A 22,672-nucleotide genomic window follows, 5' to 3' on the forward strand; every position below is an offset into this window, starting at 1 on the left:
AATGATTTTATTTCTTCTTCAATTATGAAACTTACTTTGGCTGGATATGAAATTCTGGGTTGAAAATTCTTTTCTTTAAGAATATTGAATATTGGCCGCCACTCTCTTCTGGCTTGTAGAGTTTCTGCCAAGAGATCCACTGTTAGTCTGATGGGCTTCCCTTTGTGGGTAACTCATCGTTTCTCTCTGGCTGACCTTAACATTTTTTCCTTCATTTCAACTTCTTGAATCTGATGATTATGTGTCTTGGAGTTGCTCTTCTCGAGGATTATCTTTGTGGCGTGGTCTGTATTTCCTAAATTTTAATGTTGACCTGCCTTGCTAGGTTGGGAAGTTCTCCTGGATAATATCCTGCAGAGTGTTTTCCAACTTGGTTCCATTCTCCCCATCATTTTCAGGTACACCAATCAGACGTAGATTTGGTCTTTTCACATAGTCCCATATTTCTTGGAGGCTTTGTTCATTTCTTTTTACTCTTTTTTCTCTAAACTTCTCTTCTCGCTTCATTTCATTCATTTGATCTTCAATCACTGATACCCTTTCTTCCAGTTGATCAAATCAGTTACTGAAACTTGTTCATTAATCACGTAGTTCTCGTGCCATAGTTTTCAGCTCCATCAGGTCATTTAAGGATTTCTCTACATTGGTTATTCTAGGTAGCCATTCGTCTACTATTTTTTCAAGGTTTTTGGCTTCTTTGCGATGGGTTCAGACTTCCTCCTTTAACTCAGAGAAGGTTGATCGTCTGAAGCCTTCTTCTCTCAACTTGTCAAAGTCATTCTCCATCCAACTTTGTTCCATTGCTGGTGAGGAGCTGCATTCCTTTGGAGGGGGAGAGGCACTCTGATTGTTAGGATTTTCAGCTTTTCTGCTCTGTTTTTTCTCCATCTTTGTGGTTCTATCTACCTTTGGTCTTTGGTGATGGTGACGTACAGATGGGGTTTTTGTGTGGATGTCCTTTCTGTTTGTTAGTTTTCCTTCTAACTGTCAGGACCCTCAGCTGCAGGTGTGTTGGAGTTTGCTGGAGATCCACTCCAGACCCTGTTTGCCTAGGTATCAGCAGCGGAGGCTTCAGAACAGCGAATATTGCTGAACAGCAAATGTTGCTGCCTGATTGTTCCTCTGGAAGCTTCCCCTCAGAGGGGTACTTGGCTGTGTGAGGTGTCAGTCTGCTGGGGGGTGCCTCCCAGTTAGGCTACTCAGAGGTCAGGGACCTACTTGAGGAGGCAGTGGACTCCTTGCTGGGAGAACCACTACTCTCTTCAAAGCTTTCAGACAGGGACATTTAAATCTGCAGAGGTTTCTGCTTCCTTTTGTTTAGCTATGCCCTGTCCCCAGAGGCAGAGTCTACAGAGGTAGCCAGGCCTCCTTGAGCTACAGTGTGCTCCACCCAGTTCGAGCTTCCTGGCCACTTTGTTTACCTACTTAAGCCTCAATGGCGGGTCTCCCTCCCCCAGCCTCCCTGGCGCCTTGCAGTTTGATCTCAGACTGCTGTGCTGGCAATGAGGGAGGCTTCATGGGTTTGGGACCCTCTGAGCCAGGCACAGTATATAATCTCCTGGTGTGCTATTTGCTAAGACCCTTGGAAAAGTGCAGTATTAGGGTGGGAGTGACCCGATTTTCCAGGTGCTGTGTGTCATGGTTTCCCTTGGCTAGTAAAGGGAATTCCCTTCCCCCTTGTGCTTCCTAGGTGAGGTGATGCCTCACCCTGCTTTGGCTGTCGCTCAATGGGCTGCACCCACTGTCCTGCACCCGTTGTCCGACAGGCCCCACTGAGATGAACTTGGTACCGCAATTGGAAATACAGAAATCACCCATCTTCTATGTCGCTCATCCTGGGAGCTGTAGCCTGGAGCTGTTCCTATTCGGCCATCTTAAGAAGATAATTCTTACAGGTATACAGAGAAAAACTGTGGAAATGTTCAGATTGTCTTGGAATATTTCTCTTACCATTACATCAAAACCTTTGTCAAATTTTTTCATACCACAAATTCTTTTGGGAGACAATTGGGAGATAGTTATTTCTAGAGTTAAGAAAAACAGCATACATTACATTAATTTTCTTAAACTGACTTTAATCTACTAGTGTTTGGCACATTTAACCAGCCAAAAAAAGTTTCAAGAAAATTAGTTTAGTTATAAAGGGATAGCTACTGCATTTAAATGAAAAAACAAATTTTTCTTAGATTATTATTATGATATCAGTTTCCTTGCTGAAAACTGACATTGACTATATTCATGACAGATTAATCTTCCTTTATATTAATTTATTAGATTATTATTGAGTATTTATGCCCATTATGTTGGTTTTTAAGAATATAAATATAACTAAGGTATGAGTCCTATACACATAGAAATATATTTTATAAGAAACTATATTATGTTATCAAAATATATTTAAAATAAATATTCATATATCAAATAAGATATTCAATTATTTACATTACTATATACATATGAAGAATTTTGGCCCCAGTTTAATAATAAAAATCATATACTCTTAAAATTATATTTTGTCATTATTTAATATTTAGATATTTGAATTTAACACATTTAGCCTATAAAATTAAATTTATTTTAGAGAGAGTAGATAAATACAAATAAAATAAGAATAACAGAAAATAGTTCAGTGTGGTTATGTAGTATTATCAGGGTCATAGGGTATGAAAATTGACTGTTGAATAAATATAGAGACAGATTTTATGCTACCTGAACTACATTCAAAGGCTAGAGAAAATTATGAATAGTAACTTCAAGTTCTTATGATAAAAGTGTGTAGCAGGTGCTTTTTCTTCCTGGAAGCATTGGAAGATGTTGGCTCTGAAGTCAGTCCTTCTAATGGAATTGTCCTCAGCTGGCAAAAGCCACCTCACTATGGGAAGTGCTAATGCAGTGAAGCATCAATATCTTTTGTAGGAAAACTCTGCAGGGTGACTCTGAAAGGCCTTCTCAACTCAACAGCTCCATCTGACCTATTTGGAAGTAATGCATCATAGTTGAACTCGTTCCACTGCCTAATCCTTCTTTTTTTAAAACACTACCACATGAGCTGATTCTGAGGGCACTCTGCAACATCTTCCAAAATGCATGTCTTCATCAAAGAATAAGATTTCCAAAGAACCCATTCTAGATGATCTGAGGAAGATAACTTTAAAATGGAACTTTAGAGATGGATCACTCACCAGCCAACTAGCTGGCTGTAGTGAGGACCCCATTGCTGTTGGAGGGTAGCCACTGATAGCTTTTTTTTTTTTTTTTTTTTTTTTTTTGCCAGGTCTTTTTTTTTCCCCCCGGGAGGGGAGAGGGATGATCTCGGCTCACTACAACCTCTACCTCCCAGGTTCAAGCGATTCTTGTGCCTCAGCCTTCTGAATAGCTGGGATTACAGGCGTGTGCCGCCATGTCTGGCTAATTTTTATATTTCTAGAAGAGACTAATTCACCATATTGGCCAGGCTGGTCTTTTAATTCCCTACCTCAGATGATCTGCCTGCCTTGGCCTTCCAAAGTGCTGGAATTACAGGCATGAGCCACCACGCCCGGCCAACCACTGATAGCTCTTGATTGCTATAGTGGGAAGTTGTTAAAATCTTCACCTGTGATAAGGATAGGTACTGATGAAAGGTAATGCCCTGCGAGTTCAATTATTTCAGGCTTCTGAGGAATTCAGAGGAAAGTAATAATTATAAGGACAATGGAATCAATTAGGTTCTGCTGGGTTCCTGTTATGCCGTGGAGGGAAAAAAATGAAAGGCTAAGTGTAATTAATCTTCACTTGATCATGGTATGTGAGCATAAGACCTCTTTAGAAAAATACAAAGAGATTCTTATCTTCTGCTGTCAAAGGTCATAGCAGCAGATAATAAGGCTTAGGGCTTATTTAAAAGTGTAGCAGAATTTCAAGAGGCCTGCATTGTCAGCTATGCCAGAGTCTGAACCCTGGTTGGGAACAAGGGGAATCTTACGGGGGGTGGTTACAACTGGGTTTATGGACTCCATAACCTTGAAGCCTCAAATTTTCCTAAACCATCTGGACCTACAGAACTTGCCTATTCCTTCCAATTAGAGGCAGTCATTTCCATCTTGCTTGAAGATAACACAGAAACTTCTTTCCTTGGAGGTAACTCACACCCTTCTTAGGAAATAAGATCCATAAGATCTTATTTCCACCTCCATTCTGGCCACCAGATCCATATAGGGCCAGTAGATAACATTACTTGGCTCTGGAATTGTTGGGCTTCTAAGAGAGGAAAAATATTATGCTTTAAATTAGTTGTAGACCCCAGCCGGGAGTTAGGGAAGTATGTATGGAGCTAGATCCTGAGGCTGCTGGATGAGATGGTATGGAGAATAAGAGACTGAATAACATTGTGGATGGAAAATAGGATCAAGTGAGGATAGTGACACAGATTATTGATATGGGAACATTCCACCATGATACAAGATTTAACACTTAGACAAAGACAGCAGGAAATAGTGTCATACACTGCTAGGATGGCTCTTGGAAACTTGGGGAAAGCAATGGTCTCCACTAAATAAAGTATAAATGCCCAAACAGCTGTGCAGACAGTGAAAAAAGGACCAAATGACTCAGAGAAGTGGGAATGCTAAAGTGAATATGTCATATAAGTTCCAGAAATATCATCAGCTTACTTTTTCTTTGTAAAGGCTTGGAGAACACCTCATGGACTAAAGCAGTAAGAATGTGCTGACTGAGACACAAGCATCCTTAAGAAGCTCAATGGTGACTGGACTGTTCTCTATAGGCAAATGTTGATAGCAGTAGATGCTATTATAGAATTGGCCTCTCTCATAACAGTGGAGATGACAGATTTTCAAAATAATAGAGGCTAGGAGGTAGTTCTTAGTTGTCACAAGAAAAGCAGGCACACTTATTTTTTGTTTTTTGTTTTTGTTTTTGAGGCAGAGTCTCACTCTGGTTGGAATGCAGTGGTGCAGTCTTGGCCCACTGCAACCTCCACCTCCCGGGTTCAAGCAGTTCTCCACCTCAGCCTCCCGACTAGCTGGGACTACAAGTGTCTGCCACCATGCCTGGCTGATTTTTTTGTATTTGGTAGATATGGGTTTTACCATGTTGGCCAGGCTTGTCTCGAACCCCTAACCTCAAATGATCCACCCAACATGGGCCTCCCAAAGTGCTGGGATTATAGGCATGATCCACTGTGCCCAGCCAGGTGCACTTATCTTAATGAATGGCTTGTTCAAATATATCTAAGACTCCAGAATCACAGAGAGCATGGAGATAGTTAACAGAACACAGCATCTCTAGGGGAAAATAAGTGAACAGCCAACAAACTATTGCACAATCTACACAATTTAAATAAATTAAAAATGGGTGAATAAGAGTCTACATATGGCTGCCTAATAAAAAGCCACCATCCTTGTCCAATTTCTGTACCTGAGGCAATTTTCAGACTTTGAGCTCGTTGACTGAAGACTTCAACTGAATCACCAGAAAGAACCCTGAAACACCATAGCAAATGTATATGGTAATTATTCTCTCAGTTCTTTCTATAAAAAACCTACATCCATTTACTTGAATAATCATACACTAGGGAAAATGGACTCCTGAGATACTTTGAGAGATGTCATACACAGGATTCAAATTGACCTGGATATCAGGATTCCGGAGTGGGCACATTGCCATGGATTATCTGGTCATATCACATACTACCTCAACTAAAAATGCCAACTTAATAGAGAGATGGAATGGCCTTGTAGAGAGGGCAATTGAGTTTTACAGAGAAAATATCCTGTAAGGGGTGGGTGCTACCCTCCAGGATGCAGTTAAATTCTAAATCAATGACCATTATTATATGCTGCTTTTTCTCCTTATAGAATACACAGGTCCAAGAACCAAGAAGTGACCTCACTATCATCACATCCAGTGACCCACTGGGGGAATGCTTTCCTTCCCGCAACTCTGGACTCTGCCAGTTTAGAGGTCCCAGTTCCCAGAAAGGGAAAAACCTTCTATTAAGTGACATAGCAAGAGTCCCCTTAATCTTTAAGCCATGGCATCAGCTCAGCTACTTTAGGCTTCTGTGTCAGGAAGCAGCAGATAAGAGGAGTCACTATCCTGGTGGGAGTGACCAGCCTATATGAGGCTGTGTTGGTAGGACTGGTGTTACATAGTGAGGCAGGGAACAATATGTTTGATACCCAGTTAATGCAATGAGTCATTTCTTGGTATTCTGTTGTTCAATTTTGGTCATAAACAGACAAGTACATCAACCTTGGTTTGAGAAGGATATGATGATCAAGGGCTCAAATTTGACAAAATTCTAGTAATGCAATAAGGTAAGCTACCTACTCCAAAAAATGTACTAGCCCAGGATGAGAGGAATATGGAATGGCAATAGTAGAAGGAGATAATGGATGTAGTCCTACTATAGTTCCTTTCAAAAGTTTTCCCAGAAAGAGACTAACCAGAGTCTTGGAGTAGCTTTTGCCAGATAGATTTATCACACCTAGCCAGTACATCTGCTGGATACTGCAATGCACCAGTCAGATCCCTTCCTCAGGACTGAAGCACTCATTCCTCCCACTGCTGAGAGCATTAGCAGATGATTGCTATCAGCTGGAACTGCCCTCTCTAGAAATAAGCCAAACAGAGCAGGCCCTCCTAAGGTTATGTCTCCTAGTGAGGAGTAACACAAATTGAATGACCTGTTGATAGGGGAAGGCGTGGGTGTATAAAGGCTTAGCACTTTTGCCTCAGGGCAGGGCAGCTTTGAGGGGCTATCACAGCTCAGAAAGTTCTGCAAGGCTACTGAGACCTTTTGTAGTTCAACCCTCCCCTTGATCAATCCTACTTCTTTCACTCTCTCACATGTGTTGATCTATAAGGTACTTACCAGAACCATTTCTGCACACACATTTCTAAATCTGTTTTCTCAGAAACCTGTCCTAAATCAGGTACAAATATTCAATATATATTTAGTAATATAAAAAATATATATTAAAATAGATTTAAGTGATATGTGTGTATAAATTACTTACATTATATATTATATATAATTATGTGTATCTACACATGTGCATAGAAGTAGGCACACACATACATATATAATCTCCCTTAAAATTATGTATTTTTAGCTGTGCTCCCATTTCACTTGTCTTACACAAATCTTTTTCTGGCATGTTGTTTTTAAATCTGAAATGTAAAAAACACTTAGAAATTTCTAAGCATGAGTGAATTCAACAGATAACCTAGCCAGTACAATAAGCCATTGTCACAAAATTAGAATCTTGAAGACCAATGACCCACAAGTCATCCAGACCAGGGAAGAACAGGTTTGGTCTATTCCTGACTGAGTCTGTTGACACTACCACCTAACAAGAAAACAGCTGGGGATACATCAATAAATGGGTGTTGAAAAGTACAACCCTATTAACTGTTCGGAAGTCATCATTGTTACACTGTTTACTATCCAATTCTGTTTTGTTTTGTTCCTGAGCTTTCTGAATTCAGAATTTAATTTTTACAAAGTATACAGCTGTAACTTCTAAAAATGAGCCTGTGACTAAAGAAACTGTGTTTTGAACAAGAAAAAAAATAAATTTTTTACAATTGAATCAGAGTATCTTTTTTCAAGTCACTAAGGCTAAATTCAGTTAATCAATATATATGATCTATATGAAAGGCTAACCACCAAATTAATAAATATTTGATAGATTTTAAAAATCTCAAAACATTTTATGATAATGATGCTGGTATCCCTAAATATCCCAACTTAATAAAATCAGACAGCATATATCACTGCACAGCTAATAGAGTGAATTTAAATGGAAAGTTCCTTTAAGCTTTACCAAAAAGCAGCAGTTGTTCTGTAAATTTACACTACTAAAATTAGAGGCCTTTGAGGTAGCTGTGAAAATATTCTGATGTTGGAAGAAAAAAAAAAAACCCTCAGAATGTTGCAAAACTAGAAATCAAAGTAGGACTGTCAAGCAGATCACATTTGAAAAAAAATAAAAAAACTTTTTAAAGAATGGGGAAATTTTGGATTCTGTTCTTTACTTTGATTCTCTAGGGTAGCTATTACTTCACTACTTTGGTTGGCTTTTTATTATGTTAACACATCAGACAGAATCTTTTCTAAGGACCACTGTCTTTTAAATATTCAGGGTAGCATATGCTCACACACTTCACTATTCTTATGTCCACATAAATACTGTAGGTTATTTCCAGGCCTTTGTAAAAGTTTTTGTCATATAGAAGCATTTGATAGTCTGGACAATGGACAAGTGGCATTTTACTTATTTATAATAAGAGTTGAATGCATTATGAATTGGTGAAATAAAAATAAGAAAACAGCATAGAATCAATAGGAGTTTAAATGAGACTCCAATAATGATAGTAATAATATTATTAATATAGTAACAGCTAACTTTTATTAAGCATTCATTAAAAGTAATGACAAAAACTGAAATTACTTTTGCACCAACTTAAAACTATGTGTCCAGGGCTTTGTGGACTATCTAATTTAATCCTTCAACAGCCTAAATAATATGGTATCATTATTATTGTGATTTGCTGACAAGGAAATTGAAGATTCCAAAGTTAAGTAACCTTTCTTGGTTATAATTCAAAGGGGTAAAGCCATGAACACAGCAGGTTTTGTACCATACTTAAAGTATATACTAAGTTTATACTAGCACATGGAACTAAGAACTTGCTGCTTTAATGCAAGTACACTTTTAAAATTTATTTTTCTCTTAAGAAAAGAACCTGGAATATGTCATATCAGGGTTGGCAAATTATGGCCCAGTAGCCAAAGCTGGTTGAGGAGTGTCTGTATTTATAAATAAAGCTTCATTGGAATTCAGCAACATTCATTATTAATTTACCTATTGTGTTTGGCTGCTTTCACACTGCAATGGTAGAGTTAAGTAGTTGAAACAATCATTTGACCCCCAAAGCCCAAGGTATGTATGAATCAACCTTTTTCAGAAAATGCTGAGCCTCTGCTGTACAATCTTTCTTTATGATACATGCAAACTGACATAATTGGTTCCAATATCCAGGAATAGAAATAGGAGTGCCTTTTAATAATGCCTTTTAGCACTCTTCAAATTAACAAATATAATCGAGAATATAAAATTTGAGATAACATTTAGTCCTGTGCAAGGTCATATTTTGGTACAAAACATAGTCTAATAATTTATAAAGTTTTAAAATTATTTTTAATATATCAGTTATAAAAAATTGGAAAAAGAAGTATATTAAGACAAAGAGATCTAGTATAGCAGTTCACGCCTGTAATCTAGCACTTTGGGAGACCCAGGTGGGAGGATCGCTTGAAGCCAGGAGTTTAAGACCAGCCAGTCCCTGTCTGTACCAAAAACATAGCCAGTCCCTGTATGTACCCAAAAAAAAAAATTAGCCAGGCATGGTGGCACATGCCTGTAGTCTCAGCTACTGAGGAGACTGAAGCAGGGGGATTGCTTGGGTTCAGGAGGTTGAGGCTGCAGTAAGCTCTGAGTTGTGCCACTGGACTTCAGCTTGGTTGACAGAATAAGACCCTGTTTTAAAAAAAGAAAAAAGAGAAAGAGTAAGTCAGGCAGCTTGATATTAATTTTTTTGGTCACTGAGGTGCATTATTTTGGCTAAGCGCTTGAATTTGAGTGTTTTAATTTTTTATCTCTCTCATGGAACTCTGTTTTATGTGGCTATTGACAAAGAGTTGGAAATATACAAGATTATTTGTACTATATCAACAAATAGAGATACTAATATACTTTACTTCTTATCATTGGAAACGTCTTTGCAAATGAATTCAATAAGCTGAGTAAAAAAAAAGTACCTAGTGATAAGTAATACAGTCAATGAGGAATATGCATTTTTGGTTGGGTTGTATATACACAATTATTTAAAAGTCATCTATCTCATAACATTACCATTTGGTTGTTTTTATTTCTTCTAGATTTGGATGATCCAGTAGTAACTGTTCATCAAAGTATAGGTGAAGCTAAAGAACAATTTTACTATGAGAGAACAGTGTTCCTCCGGTGTGTTGCCAATTCCAATCCTCCTGTTCGGTATAGCTGGAGACGTGGCCAGGAGGTCTTGCTGCAAGGATCTGATAAAGGAGTTGAGATTTATGAACCATTCTTTACCCAGGTATGAATTAAGGTACAGTATTTCCACCCTACTCTGCTAGGATACTTTCCTAATTCAGGCAGCATGAATTCATAGCTATTTGAAAATATAGATTCTCTATTCTGGCCTTTCAAAAACCAATATGTGCTTGGCTTAAAGATTAGAGAACTTAAATGTAAAGGACAACTTATTTTTATGTGGTTAAATTTAAAATGTTAACTCTTGAAAACATTTTTTAACTTAATATGTCCTAACTTTTTTTTTAATATATAAGTTTTCCTATGTTTCACTATAATGTACATAGTTACACATTTTGCTGGCTGATTTGGGTTTTGTGGAAAGTATTTCTCAAAAGGAGAGATTTTGATTTCCCCATTTGCAAATGGTGAATAACTATTAAAGACATGAAGAAACCTGTTTGAAATTTATTTGGCTTTAGTTTTAGGAGAGATATATCTTTAATTTCCTTTAGTCATGTTCGTTTTTGACTTGGTTTAGAAATAGAGCTTTAATTATACTAAAAATGAAAATATTTAATGAGTCATTAAAAATGTATTTAATAAAAGTTGAATTAATTTTACATAGAGTGAATGTAATACGAAATATTCTTGTGTAATACGCGATGAGTAAGGAATTAATAAGTCTTCAGGAAGATACTGAAATTTGTGGGAATATTTGTGTGCTGTTATTATAAAGGTTTTTTGATGACTAGAAAGAAGCACAAACCTAAATTAACAAGGAAAAGGTTTTAAATAAAAAAATGTGGACAAATGTTCAAAAGTATTGTGACAATGAAAAATATTTTTTAGAATTATATAAATTGGCTGGGTATGGTGGCTCATGCCTGTAATCTCAGCGCTTTGGGAGGCTGAGGCTGAGACGAACTAAAGAGATCGAGATAATCCTGGACAACATGGTGAAACCCCATCTCTACTAAAAATACAAAAATTAGCTGGGCATGGTGGCATGTGCCTATAGTCCCAGCTACTCAGGAGGCTGAGGCAGGAAAATCGCCTGAACCCGGGAGGCAGAGATTGCAGTGAGCTGAGATCTCGCACTCCTGTGCTCCAGCCTGGCAACAGAGCGAGAGTCTGTCAAAAAAAAAAAAAAAAATTATATAGATCACAAGATAGGCAGGAATTTGACACGTTGTACATACATACATTTGAGATATCTATATATCCCTAACTAGGAAAATGTATAATTAATCTTTAGTTATTATAAATATTTTACTCCACAGTTTTAAAGATTAATACAGCTTTCATATCTAAACTCTAATAACATAAGGTTATTTCAACTTTGTAAATATCCCAGCATCCCATTTTTCACCATTAAATATATTTCCTTATATGGTAAACTAAGGCCTGACCTCTTTCAGATTAATATAATTGCCAATATTTAGACATTAACTGTGGAATAATGCAGTGATTATATAACATCTGCACACATCATACATATTCCTGTTTTGCAAATAGATTGTAAATAAAAATATGTATTCTTTATTTTTTAAAAGGTATAGAACAGTTTTAACTTGCCAAAATATAAATCTCTGAAAATCAGCATCGCACATGCATTGCTAGTCAGTTCACCATAACATAGTCCCGAGGCCTGTTCTAATCTAATTATCTCTTGATTTAGGCCACTGTGACACTAAGTGTTCTCTGCCAACAGGTAGGACTGATTTTCCCCCCATACATTCTGCAATGCTTTAATTCATTCTTCAATTGTTACTAAAATGATTTTTTTGTTTAAAATATTATCCAGATAAATGATCATCTATTACGTATTTTTCTATTGTCAATTTATTTTTAAAATATGCACATTATTAAGATTTAGAAAACATGTTTTCCTCTAGAATCTTTTCAAACATGATAACATTTATAGAAAATGAGGTAATTCTAAACATCTTTTCACTATATGGTTATTTCTTTTTGTTTGTTTGTTTTTGAGATGGAGCCTCGCTCTGTCACCTGGGCTGGAGTCCAGTGACATGATCTCTGTTTACTGCAATCTCCGCCTCCGGGTTTAAGTGTTTCTCTTGCCTCAGCCTCCTGAGTAGCTGGGATTAAAGGTGCCCCCCACCACACTAGGCTAGTTTTTGAATTTTTAGTAGAAATGGGGTTTACCATGTTGGCTAGACTGATCTCAAACTCCTGACCTCAAGTAATCCACCTGCCTTGGCCTTGCAATGTGCTGGGATGACAGGTGTGAGCCACTGTGCCTAGCTATATGGCTATTTCTAACCTGCAAATGGGTCCAGTCACTTGGAAGTGAACACATGGGCCTTGGCCAGATTTTGGAAAATGTTTCATACTATCAAAATATTTAAGGATTTATTTTAAATTTACTATACAAGCACAAACTTTTAAAAAATTGATAACATTATAACTATCCATATGTATCTGGTATGGTGTGATGTTTTGATACATGTCTACACATTGTATCATAATCAAATCAGGGTATTTAGCATATCCATTACCTGATACATTTATCATTTCTTCATGATGATAATGATGAAAATATTCTCTTCTAGCTGTATTGAAACGTATAATACAATATTGTTAAATGGTCAACTTATTCTGCAATGGAACACTAGAATCTGTTCCTCCAAAGTGTAACTTTGCACCTATTGACCAATCTCTTTCTATTCTCCCTTCTACCTCCCTTTCTCTAGCCACTGCTAACGATTATTATACTCTCTAATTCTATGAGGTCAACTTCTTTAGATTCCACACATGAGTAGATAATATAGTATTTGTCTTTCTGTCCCTTGATTATTTTACTTAACATAATGTCCTTCAGATCCATCCATGTTGCTGGCTCTGGGACAGACTCATCTTTTGCAGCAATGTGGATGGATCTGGAGGATAGTATATTAGGTAAAATATTCATTATTTTATAGCTGCATTCATTATTTCATAGCTGAATAGTATTCCATTATGTACATATTCCACATTTTTTTATCCATTCATCTGTTGATGAACACTTAGGTTTATTACATATTTTGTCTATTGTGAATAGTCCTGTAATAAGTATGGAAGTGCAAGTATCTCCTCAGCACACTGTTTTAATTTCTTTTGGATCTATCCAACAGTAGGATTGCTGGATCATATTATAGCTCTATTTTTAATTTTTTAAGGAACCCCTATACTGTTTTCCATAATGGCTGTACTAATTTGCATTCCCACCACCAGTGTATAAGTGTTCCTCTTTCTCTGCATCCACACCAGAATTTGTTATTTTTTGTCTTTTTGATAATAGCCATTTGAATGGGAGGGAGTGGTTTCTCACTGTGGTTTTGTTTTGCGTGTCCTTAATAATTAGTGATTTTGAGCATTTTTTCACATAGCTGTTGGTCATTTGTATGTATTCTTTTGAGTAATGTCTATTTACATCTTTTGCCCATTTTAAAAGAATATTTTTTTTTCTTGCTGTTGAGTTAAGTTCTATGTATTTTCTAGATATTAAATCAATTTGAATGCATAGTTTGCAAATATTTTCTCCCATTCTGTAGGTTGTTTCTTCACTGTGTTGATCGTTTCCATTCATATGCCCAAGCTTTTTAGTTCAATATAATTCTATTTTTCTATTCTGTTTCAGTTGCCTGTCCCCAGACCAATGTCATGAAGCATTTCCCCTATGTTTTCTTCTAGTAGTTGTGTTATCTCAGGTCCTACATTTAAGTGTTGAATTCATTTTGATTTGTTGTTTGTACATGAGGAGAAATAGAAGTGTAACTTTACCTTTCTGCATGTGAATATTCAAGCTTCCCAGCGCTATCTACTCAAGACACGTTGTCCTTTCCCTAATGTGAGATTTTGGCACTTTTGTTGAAAATTCATTGGCTATAAGTGTGTTGATTTGGTTATGTGCTGTCTATTCCATTCCATTGGCCTATATGTTTATTTTTATGTCAGTACTATGCTGTTTTGGATACTATAGTATTGTAGAATATTTTGAAGTCAGATAATATGATGCCAATTTTGTTGTTTTTGCTCAAAATTGCTTTGGCTGTTTGAGATTTTTTGTGGTTTCATTTGCATTTTGGATTGTGTTTTCCTGTATCTGTGAAGAATTTCATTGGTATTTTAACAGGATTGGATTGAATCTGTGGATCACTTTGGATAGTACAGACATTTTAACAATGTTAATTCTTCCAATCCGTTTACCTGTGATATCTTCCAATTTAATTGTATCCTGTTCAATTTTTCTCATCAAGGTTTGATGGTTTGCATTGTATGAATCTTTCCCCTCGTTGGTTAAATTTATTTCTAGGTATTCTTTAGTTAGATATTATGGCAGAGGCCTCCTTAACACTGAAGACTCATCATCTCAGAGAAGCTCTCTGAAAAGCTGATATGATGTCTCATTCCTTCCTTTTTTATACCTCCATATTGGGTTACTCTTTCCCTGTTTACTTTGTTTTTTGCTTATTGTGCTAATGTTTTTATATCTCTCTCTCTATATATATATATATATGTACACATATATATATGTAGGGAGAGACAAAACATGTGTGTGTATATATATGTATATATAACTTTACACAAACATATATATATATATTTCTTAGAAGTTATTGATTTCTTGAACTATTGTTTCCCATACTGCCATGTGTACTTTATAATGAAAAAAACTTTTATGTTAGCATTGTTCATATTGGGGCACTTCAATATTTTAATTTTTAAATTAATCTCCTTAGGTTGATAGCCATTGGCTTTTGTGGCTTCATGACGTAAATAATATTCAGTTAAAATAACTAAGATCTACTATATTCAGAATATGGGCATACCTTTGCCAGAGATACAGAGGTACTAGGCAAGGCTCCTCCTCTGATGTTTGTTGATATATAAAGGAAAACTTAAGGTGATCAATAATTATGATATAAAATAAAAATCATTGTCAAAATAGAGGTACACAACACTGCTATGGAGGGAGCATTCAAGGTGGAGACATTAGCACCTGCAAGAAATGCAGAAGAAAGACAATGTCTCCAAAGAATATCCGTGTCTCTCGTTAGTTAGAACAATAATTAGTATGTGTGGAGGACAGGGAACTGTGAAGCTGGGAAGGCATATTGGGAATATATGGTGGAAGGATTCAGATAATAGATCATATGTCTGCTGAAGTTTTAATGTTAGAAAATGAAACTTCTTTTCAAGATATATTTTCAATAATAATGTTATTTAATAATGTCTTCTTTTTAATAAAGCAGAATTTCTAAGATAATGATATATATTTATTTTGTATGCCAATTAATAATATGCTAATAACTATAGTAATTTGAATTGAATATTTATTCCTAAATTCTGTTGAGTGACAAAAATCTTGTTTATACCTTTTTATAGAAGGTGTTTCCAGAAAAGAATTGGTCTGTGTTCCTAAAGCTGATATGAATTCATAAGCACATAATGCAATACTTGTAGGAGGAATAATTATGTTTTTTGTACTTCCACTCACTTACTATGAAAAGACATAGGCTAGCATATATAATTTTCTATTTATAAGTTTGTAATAAATTAGTCATTAGAGCTTCATAAAATGAATCTAACTTGACAGGCTTTAGTTTATACTGATATCTAAGTACCAAATGAATGAATATAAGTTTTTTAAAGTTCTACTTTATTTTATAAGTAATATGGAAATACTGCTTGAGGCTGTGTGTATTCCTTCACTAGAGCAATGCCAGCATTGGTAAGGGCCACTAACTAATATACATTGTATGTCTTCTTTTTATTTCTTTTGTTAAAAAATAATGTCAAAAGTTAAATATATGTATTGCAGATAATTTTGTAATTGTTTAAGAAATGTTAAACAATTACTTAAATCTTACAAATTGAAAATTTACTTTCCATTTGTCTAGAACTTTTGTAAAGATGTTCATGACATCATCTTGTGTATTGTAATTATACCATCTAATTACAAGATTGAACATGTTTACATCAATTACATAATTAGTTATAATTAGTCTAATTAGACTAATTATACAATTAGACAATAATCAACTCAAAATTCCTTTTTACAAATCATGAAAATTCACATGCAAAAAGCCTCCCAACACTCAAAATATCAAACTCAAATGATCAACAAAATGAAATTAATGTTATGTGATAAATTAGTTATAAATAATAAAGCCTAAATTATACTCATTGCCACATGTATACATATATGCCATTTGATAACATTAATCAGCGTTTGCATATATTCTCTGCTTTCTCATACATTCTGCTGTGTTGTTTTAAAATATTTTTATTATATCCTGACGGTCATGAATTAAGAAGGTAAGCCTCAAAGTTTTCCATAATTCTGTTATTTTAAAAAATATTCCATTAACAGACTTCATCTGAATTACCCACTCTACCCATTGACATGGTATATGCATTAATCTTAGATATTAACTTAGAGACCAGGTTACCTGAGTCCTCTAGTTTCACATATCTTGGTACCTTGTTTTCTGACTGCAAGAAGTAATCATTTTACTCACCCAGAACAACTCTCCAATCCCATGGTAGCTGAACCACTGGGAAATCATGCATCTATTTCTTTCTTTTTTTCTCTATTCTTTTCAGTCCATTTTGTGTTGCCATAAAGGAACACCTGAGATTAGGTAATGTATAAAGAAAAGAGATTTATTTGGTTCTCAGTTTTGCAGACTGTACAGGAAGCATGATATGGTCTCTGCATGTGGTGAGGGCTTCATGCTGCTTTCACTCATGGCAAAAGGCAAAGGGGAGCTGGTATGTGCAGAGATCACATGATGAGAGAGGAAGCAAGAGAGAGAGGGGGAAGTTCCAGATTTCTTTTTAACAACCAGCTCTCAAGGAAACTAATAGAGTTAGAAGTCATTCACAGCCCCCCTCAGGACATTAATCTATTCATGAGGAATCTACCCCCATGACCCAGATATCTTTCATTAGGCCCCACCTCCAACATTGGGATTAAATTTCAACATAAGGATTAAGAACAAACATCCAAACTATAGCACCTTCTCATATGTCCATTTTGCTGCTGTGTTCTGAATAAGAATTAACTAGGATATACATATGCATACCATTGTATTTGTAGGGCTACACTTCTAGGTCTTTAAAGAATAGAAATCATCTCAAAGAGTAGCACAAATTCTCTTTTGTAATCTCGATATTACCACCAAATTAATATTTTTTACCTTTAGGTAACATAAATACTAGCAGTGTCCCTGATCACAAAAATTCAGGTATACAAAATATTTTAAGAATGCATCCTTTACAAAAGCCACCTCTGCATTTTAATGGCCAGAGCTGCATTGATATTGGTTCTCTGTGCTTGATTATTATATATATTTCCCTGGGGCTTACCTTTCTTTTACATTTTTTCCATAATTGACTGTTCAGCTCTCCTATGGATGGCCCCAAATCCAGCTTCATAAATCTATCTTGCAGGCTACCCTAATGTAAAGATTTTTAAAATTTCCGTTACTACCATTAGAGTCAACATGGTTCAGGAAACTTACTAAAAACTTACTATGTGCAATATGATGAGCTGGCTCTATTCATTTCTAGTCAGCAATCTTTTCTGAGTTGACAACATGCAAAACACTGCCCAAATGGTAGGGAAGAGAATTTGAAGTGGTCTCATTAAATGGAAAGGCAGGATCAATACATAGACATAATGTAAATAATAAAAACATATATAAATATACACTCAAATGTGATTGATATTAATAGACAAAAAGCATTAACTCAAAAAGTAAAGGAGAATACATATAGGAAGAATACACTTTTAGAGGATGGATCAGAAGTAAGAACTTTTAGGTTGAAATCTCTTCATATTGAGGCTGGTACAGTGGCTTATGCCTGTAATCCCAGCACTTTGGGAGGCCAAGGCAGGCAGATCACTTGAGGCCAGGAGTTCCAGACCAGCCTGGTCAATATGGTGAAACCCCATCTCTACTGAAAATATAAAAATTAGCCCAGTGTGATGGCACATGCCTATAATCCCAGCTACTTGTGGGGCTGAAGCATGAGAATCCCTTGAACCTGGAGGCGGAGTTTCAGCGAGCCGAAGTCGCAGCGCTGCACTCCAGCCTGGGTGACAGAGCTAAAGTATGTCAAGAAAGAAAGAAAGAAAGAAAAGGAAGAAGGGAGGAAGGAAGGGAAAAGAGAGAGAGAGAAAGAAAGAAAAAGAAAGAAAGAAAGAAAGAAAGAAAGAAAGAAAGAAAGAAAGAAAGAAAGAAAGAAAGAAAGAAAGAAAGAAAGAAAGAAAACTCTTTCTTGACATAGTGACTGTCAGATAATTTTCAAAAGAACTGGAGAGTAGAGTAGCTTGGTGAAATGGAGAATTAGGGATGGTGGAAATCAAGTTTAAAATATTTTCCAAGAGGAGAAAGCAATCCTTGGTGGAAAAAATTAGGAGGAAGAGATTAGTAGCATTAAACACAGAATAAGTAACTTTAGAATAAATACAAATCTGCGATCATAGCCCATCTAATATGACCTTTCCCAAGCTTTGAAATCTTACCTCATTTTATGTTCTTTATTGTACTGCACTCCAGTCACATTAATTTTCTTTTCTTTTCTTTTCTTTTTTTTTTTTTTTTTCTGAGATGGAGTCTCGCTCTGTCGCCCAGGCTGGGGTGCAGTGGCCAGATCTCAGCTCACTGCAAGCTCCGCCTCCCGGGTTTACGCCATTCTCCTGCCTCAGCCTCCCGAGTAGCTGGGACTACAGGCGCCCGCCACCTCGCCCCGCTAGTTTCTTGTATTTTTTAGTAGAGACGGGGTTTCACCGTGTTAGCCAAGATGGTCTTGATCTCCTGACCTCGTGATCCGCCCGTCTCGGCCTCCCAAAGTGCTGGGATTACAGGCTTGAGCCACCGTGTCCGGCCTAATTTTCTTTCTAGCTCTCCAACATGCCAACCTTACTGCTGTGTCAGGGTCTCCACGGTTGTGGGTCCCAGTGTCATTCTGTATCACTCATCTCTCCAGTGTATTTCTAGCCCTTCAACTTTGAACTCAAGTAAGACCTAATGAGAGCTGCTTTCCAGTCTGTTCCATCTAAAGTAGCTTACTACGTCTTCATTTCTCTCTATCTATTCTCGTTTGATTTATTTGGTAGTATTTAATACTCTTTTTAATCATCCTCTGTATTTGTGTAGACGTTTATTGTTTCACACATATGCTCCATGTTCTTTCCACTGTGTTCCCAGCATTCAAAAGGGAATTGGCACAGAGTATGTACTAAATGATTGTCTGTTTGTTGAAATAAGACTATAGTTAATTTTACATAAACTTTTATTGAAATATATGTGTAGAAAAGCACATGAAACATAAGTGTACAGCTTGATGAGTTTTTAGAGAGATCACACCCCTTGTAGTAGCTTGAAGATCAAGAAACAGAACATTAGAGGAGTTCAGCCCCTCCTTGTTTTTAGTTAATTTAAAGTAACAACTGACTATTTCTTAAAGTGTGAGATAGGACATGCCATGGCAAGATAACATTTAAAATCATTGAGTTTCCTTGATATGATTTTTATGTTTTACAGGGAACATGGAAACAGTTTGGCCATGTACAGGTTTTAGTAGTTCAAGTAAAAATATTTAAATATAGAAACATTACAGTGAAAAACTCAGTTTCCAGCTGATTATTAGTATGACAATATTTGTAAAAGGGGCAAAAAATTATAAAGTAATGAGGATAATATAAGAAGTACAGCAGACATAAGCTAAGGGCAGAGTTGTTTAATGAGGAAGAATGAAGATGTCTAATTTGTATAGATAGATTTTATGTTTTGTATCTTTTATTATTATAAAATCATTGTGGGCCGGATACAGAGGCTCATGCCTGTAATCCCAGCACTTTGGGAGGCCGAGGCAGGCGGGTCACTTGAGGTCAGGAGTTCAAGACCAGCCTGGCCAACATGGTAAAACCCCGTCTCTACTAAAAATATAAAAATTAGCCGGGCATGATGGCGCACACCTGTAATCTCAGCTACTTGGGAGGTAAACGTGTTCATAGGGGTTTGTTGTACAGGTTATTTCATCACCCAGGTATTAAGCCTAGTATTCATTAGTTATTTTTCCTGATCCTGTCCCTGCTTCTAGTATCTACCCTCCAATAGGTCCCAGTGTGTGTGATTTCCCCTTTATGTGTCTGTGTGTTCTCATCATTTAGTTCCCACTTATAAGTGAGAACGTGTGGTATTTGGTTTTCTTTAACTGCGTTAGTTTGCTAAGGATAATGTTCTCCAGCTCCATCCATGTTCCTGCAAAGGACATGATTTCATTTTTGTGTTTGTGCCTGCATAGTATTCCATGGTGTATGTGAATCACATTTGCTTTATCCAGTCTCTAATATGATGGACATTTAGGTTGATTCCACGTCTTTGCTATTGTGAATAGTGTTGCAATAAACATGTGTGCATGTATCTGTGTAATATAATGATTTATATTCCTTTGGGTATATACCTAGTAATAATAGTATGGCTGGATCAAATGGTCTTCCTGTCAGAAAGACTAAAATTTAAGTATGTCTTGTTAATGCAAATATTTATTAAGCTGTAGATAGGAAATGCTTTCTGTTAGCTGTTGTGGGACATACAGGATACCTCTGTCCCTAGGGGGCTTACGATTCAGTTAAAGAACACAACTCAACACATCAAATGATAACTCATAAGCAAACACTAAATAGTGAGTTACAAGTATATGTCATAGTATATGATGCAGTGGATATTCCAAAGAAAGGTAATGTACTTTACTGATAAGGTCTAAACTGCTGAGGTGTAAATTACAATTATTACAGAAATAGAAGTAAGTTTAAAGGAACAGATTTGAAGTTCAGTTTAGGATATGTTGGGTTTAGATGTGTCTGAAGCATCAGAATGGACATATTGACAAACATTTGTTATGTGTATCTGAAACTTAAGGAGAATTCTGGAATGGGGGCTCAGACTTTGGAGTGGGGCAAGAAATAGAGCTTGTAGTAGAAATTCACCAGCAAGGATAATGCCACCTAATGAAATGTAATAAAGTGAGGTTAACTATGGAACAAGTAGAATTCCAAGGAATAACACTTGTCATATAGAGAGGAGAAATAAAAGCAAAGAAATTCGAGCAATAAGTGTGACAAAGGTAGGAGAGGTAAGATGTATCACTTTATTCAAAAATTATCTGAGTTGACTAATTCTAGCATATCATTTTCTTTCAACTATTCTTTCTAGCTAAGCACATTTTCTAGGCATTTTATATCATGTATGGGAATTCTGTAATGCAAGATAATAGTTTTATATATAAACTCTAGAAACGCATAGACTTTTTTTTTTTGTATGTTAAAAATTCAGTGTTTCCTCTAAACAAAAATTGAAAGGTAGATTTTCTTTTTTTTTTTTTTTAATACCACTGAGGGAAATGCTAAAGGACTGACTGATTTAAGAGTGAATTTGGACAGTGAATGAAAATACTTATGACCACAATTCCATGCACACGAGAATAGAGATTCATTTGACACATTTGCAAAACTGTGTGCCTATGTCTGGGTAAGCTTTCTTGCAAATGAACAGCAGTGTTTTTATGTAGTAAGTCACTAAGTATTCCAGTCCTCCTCAGTAACATATGAAAGTATTACAAGTTTTAGAACTCGACACATGTTACCCAGGTAAAGTGATGAAACACATTGTTCCATACACATATTATCTGGAAATAAATTAACATTTTGAATTTTTATAGTATCCCTAATACTATAAAATCATTGGGACACTGTTTTGCCATCAAAATAAGTAAGTTATTTACAAGAAGAACTATTTTGAGATAATGCATTAATGACTTTAGAAGGCAAAGAAAGTCCAGGGGACCTAATTTGAATTGAGCAGGAGACTAAATTTTGTTGTATGTTCTTTTTTTCCCTTCAGCAATTTCAATCCAATGTTTTTACAAAGTTTTTCTTGGCTCATCAAGAGTTTGTTAGATACTTCTGGCCACTTGCTTGATTTGCATCTATCTACAGTAGTGCAGATTTACCTGGAGGGTTAGCCCTTAAACTCTTGAACATGAAATAATAAGAACAATAATAATATAGAAACACTCATGAATGCTTCTTTCCTTCAGTTTTAGATCTGTCACCTGTCATTGCTCCATATACAAAATATTTATGTTTATAAATTTAATTATCTATCATTAGATTTACTTAATTAACTTTGTTCTGACAATTGTGTTTCATTTGTTGGCTCTTCGTCAGATTCTTTTGTTTTGTCTTCTCACATCAATGTCTGAATAGATTGCAGTGTTTGTTGAATGCACTCCATTATTAAGTACACTGTTCTGATCCTTGTATAATAATTTGCATAACTACCACCAGAAATAGACTTTTCCCCTGAGGAAACTAGTTTGCAAAGAAAATGTTATGAATTTTCATTGTAGTCTGTTAGTTTTTATCTCCAGGCATACTTAATATTACAGTATTATTTTAAAATGCAGTGTTATTTTAAAGTTAGTTCATATAACTTATTTTAAAGTTAGGGCATTTCCCTTAAAAAAAGACAACCTGTCATATTCTTATAATAATATGATTTAATACAATG

At 35.9% G+C, this 22,672-nt stretch overlaps 1 protein-coding gene across 2 annotated transcripts in view; it reads left to right on the forward strand.

The window, feature by feature from the left end:
- MDGA2 (MAM domain containing glycosylphosphatidylinositol anchor 2) overlaps window positions 1–22,672 on the forward strand; it is an 837,636-nt gene that overhangs the window by 526,111 nt on the left and 288,853 nt on the right. For both annotated transcript variants that reach the window (XM_023222649.1, XM_023222650.1), the window contains exon 4: window positions 9,950–10,146. In XM_023222649.1, the coding sequence (XP_023078417.1) occupies window positions 9,950–10,146 (197 nt within the window). The remainder of the gene's footprint in view (window positions 1–9,949; window positions 10,147–22,672) is intronic.

Source organism: Piliocolobus tephrosceles, chromosome 6, assembly GCF_002776525.5.
Source record: "Piliocolobus tephrosceles isolate RC106 chromosome 6, ASM277652v3, whole genome shotgun sequence".
Taxonomy (NCBI): Eukaryota; Metazoa; Chordata; class Mammalia; order Primates; family Cercopithecidae; genus Piliocolobus; species Piliocolobus tephrosceles.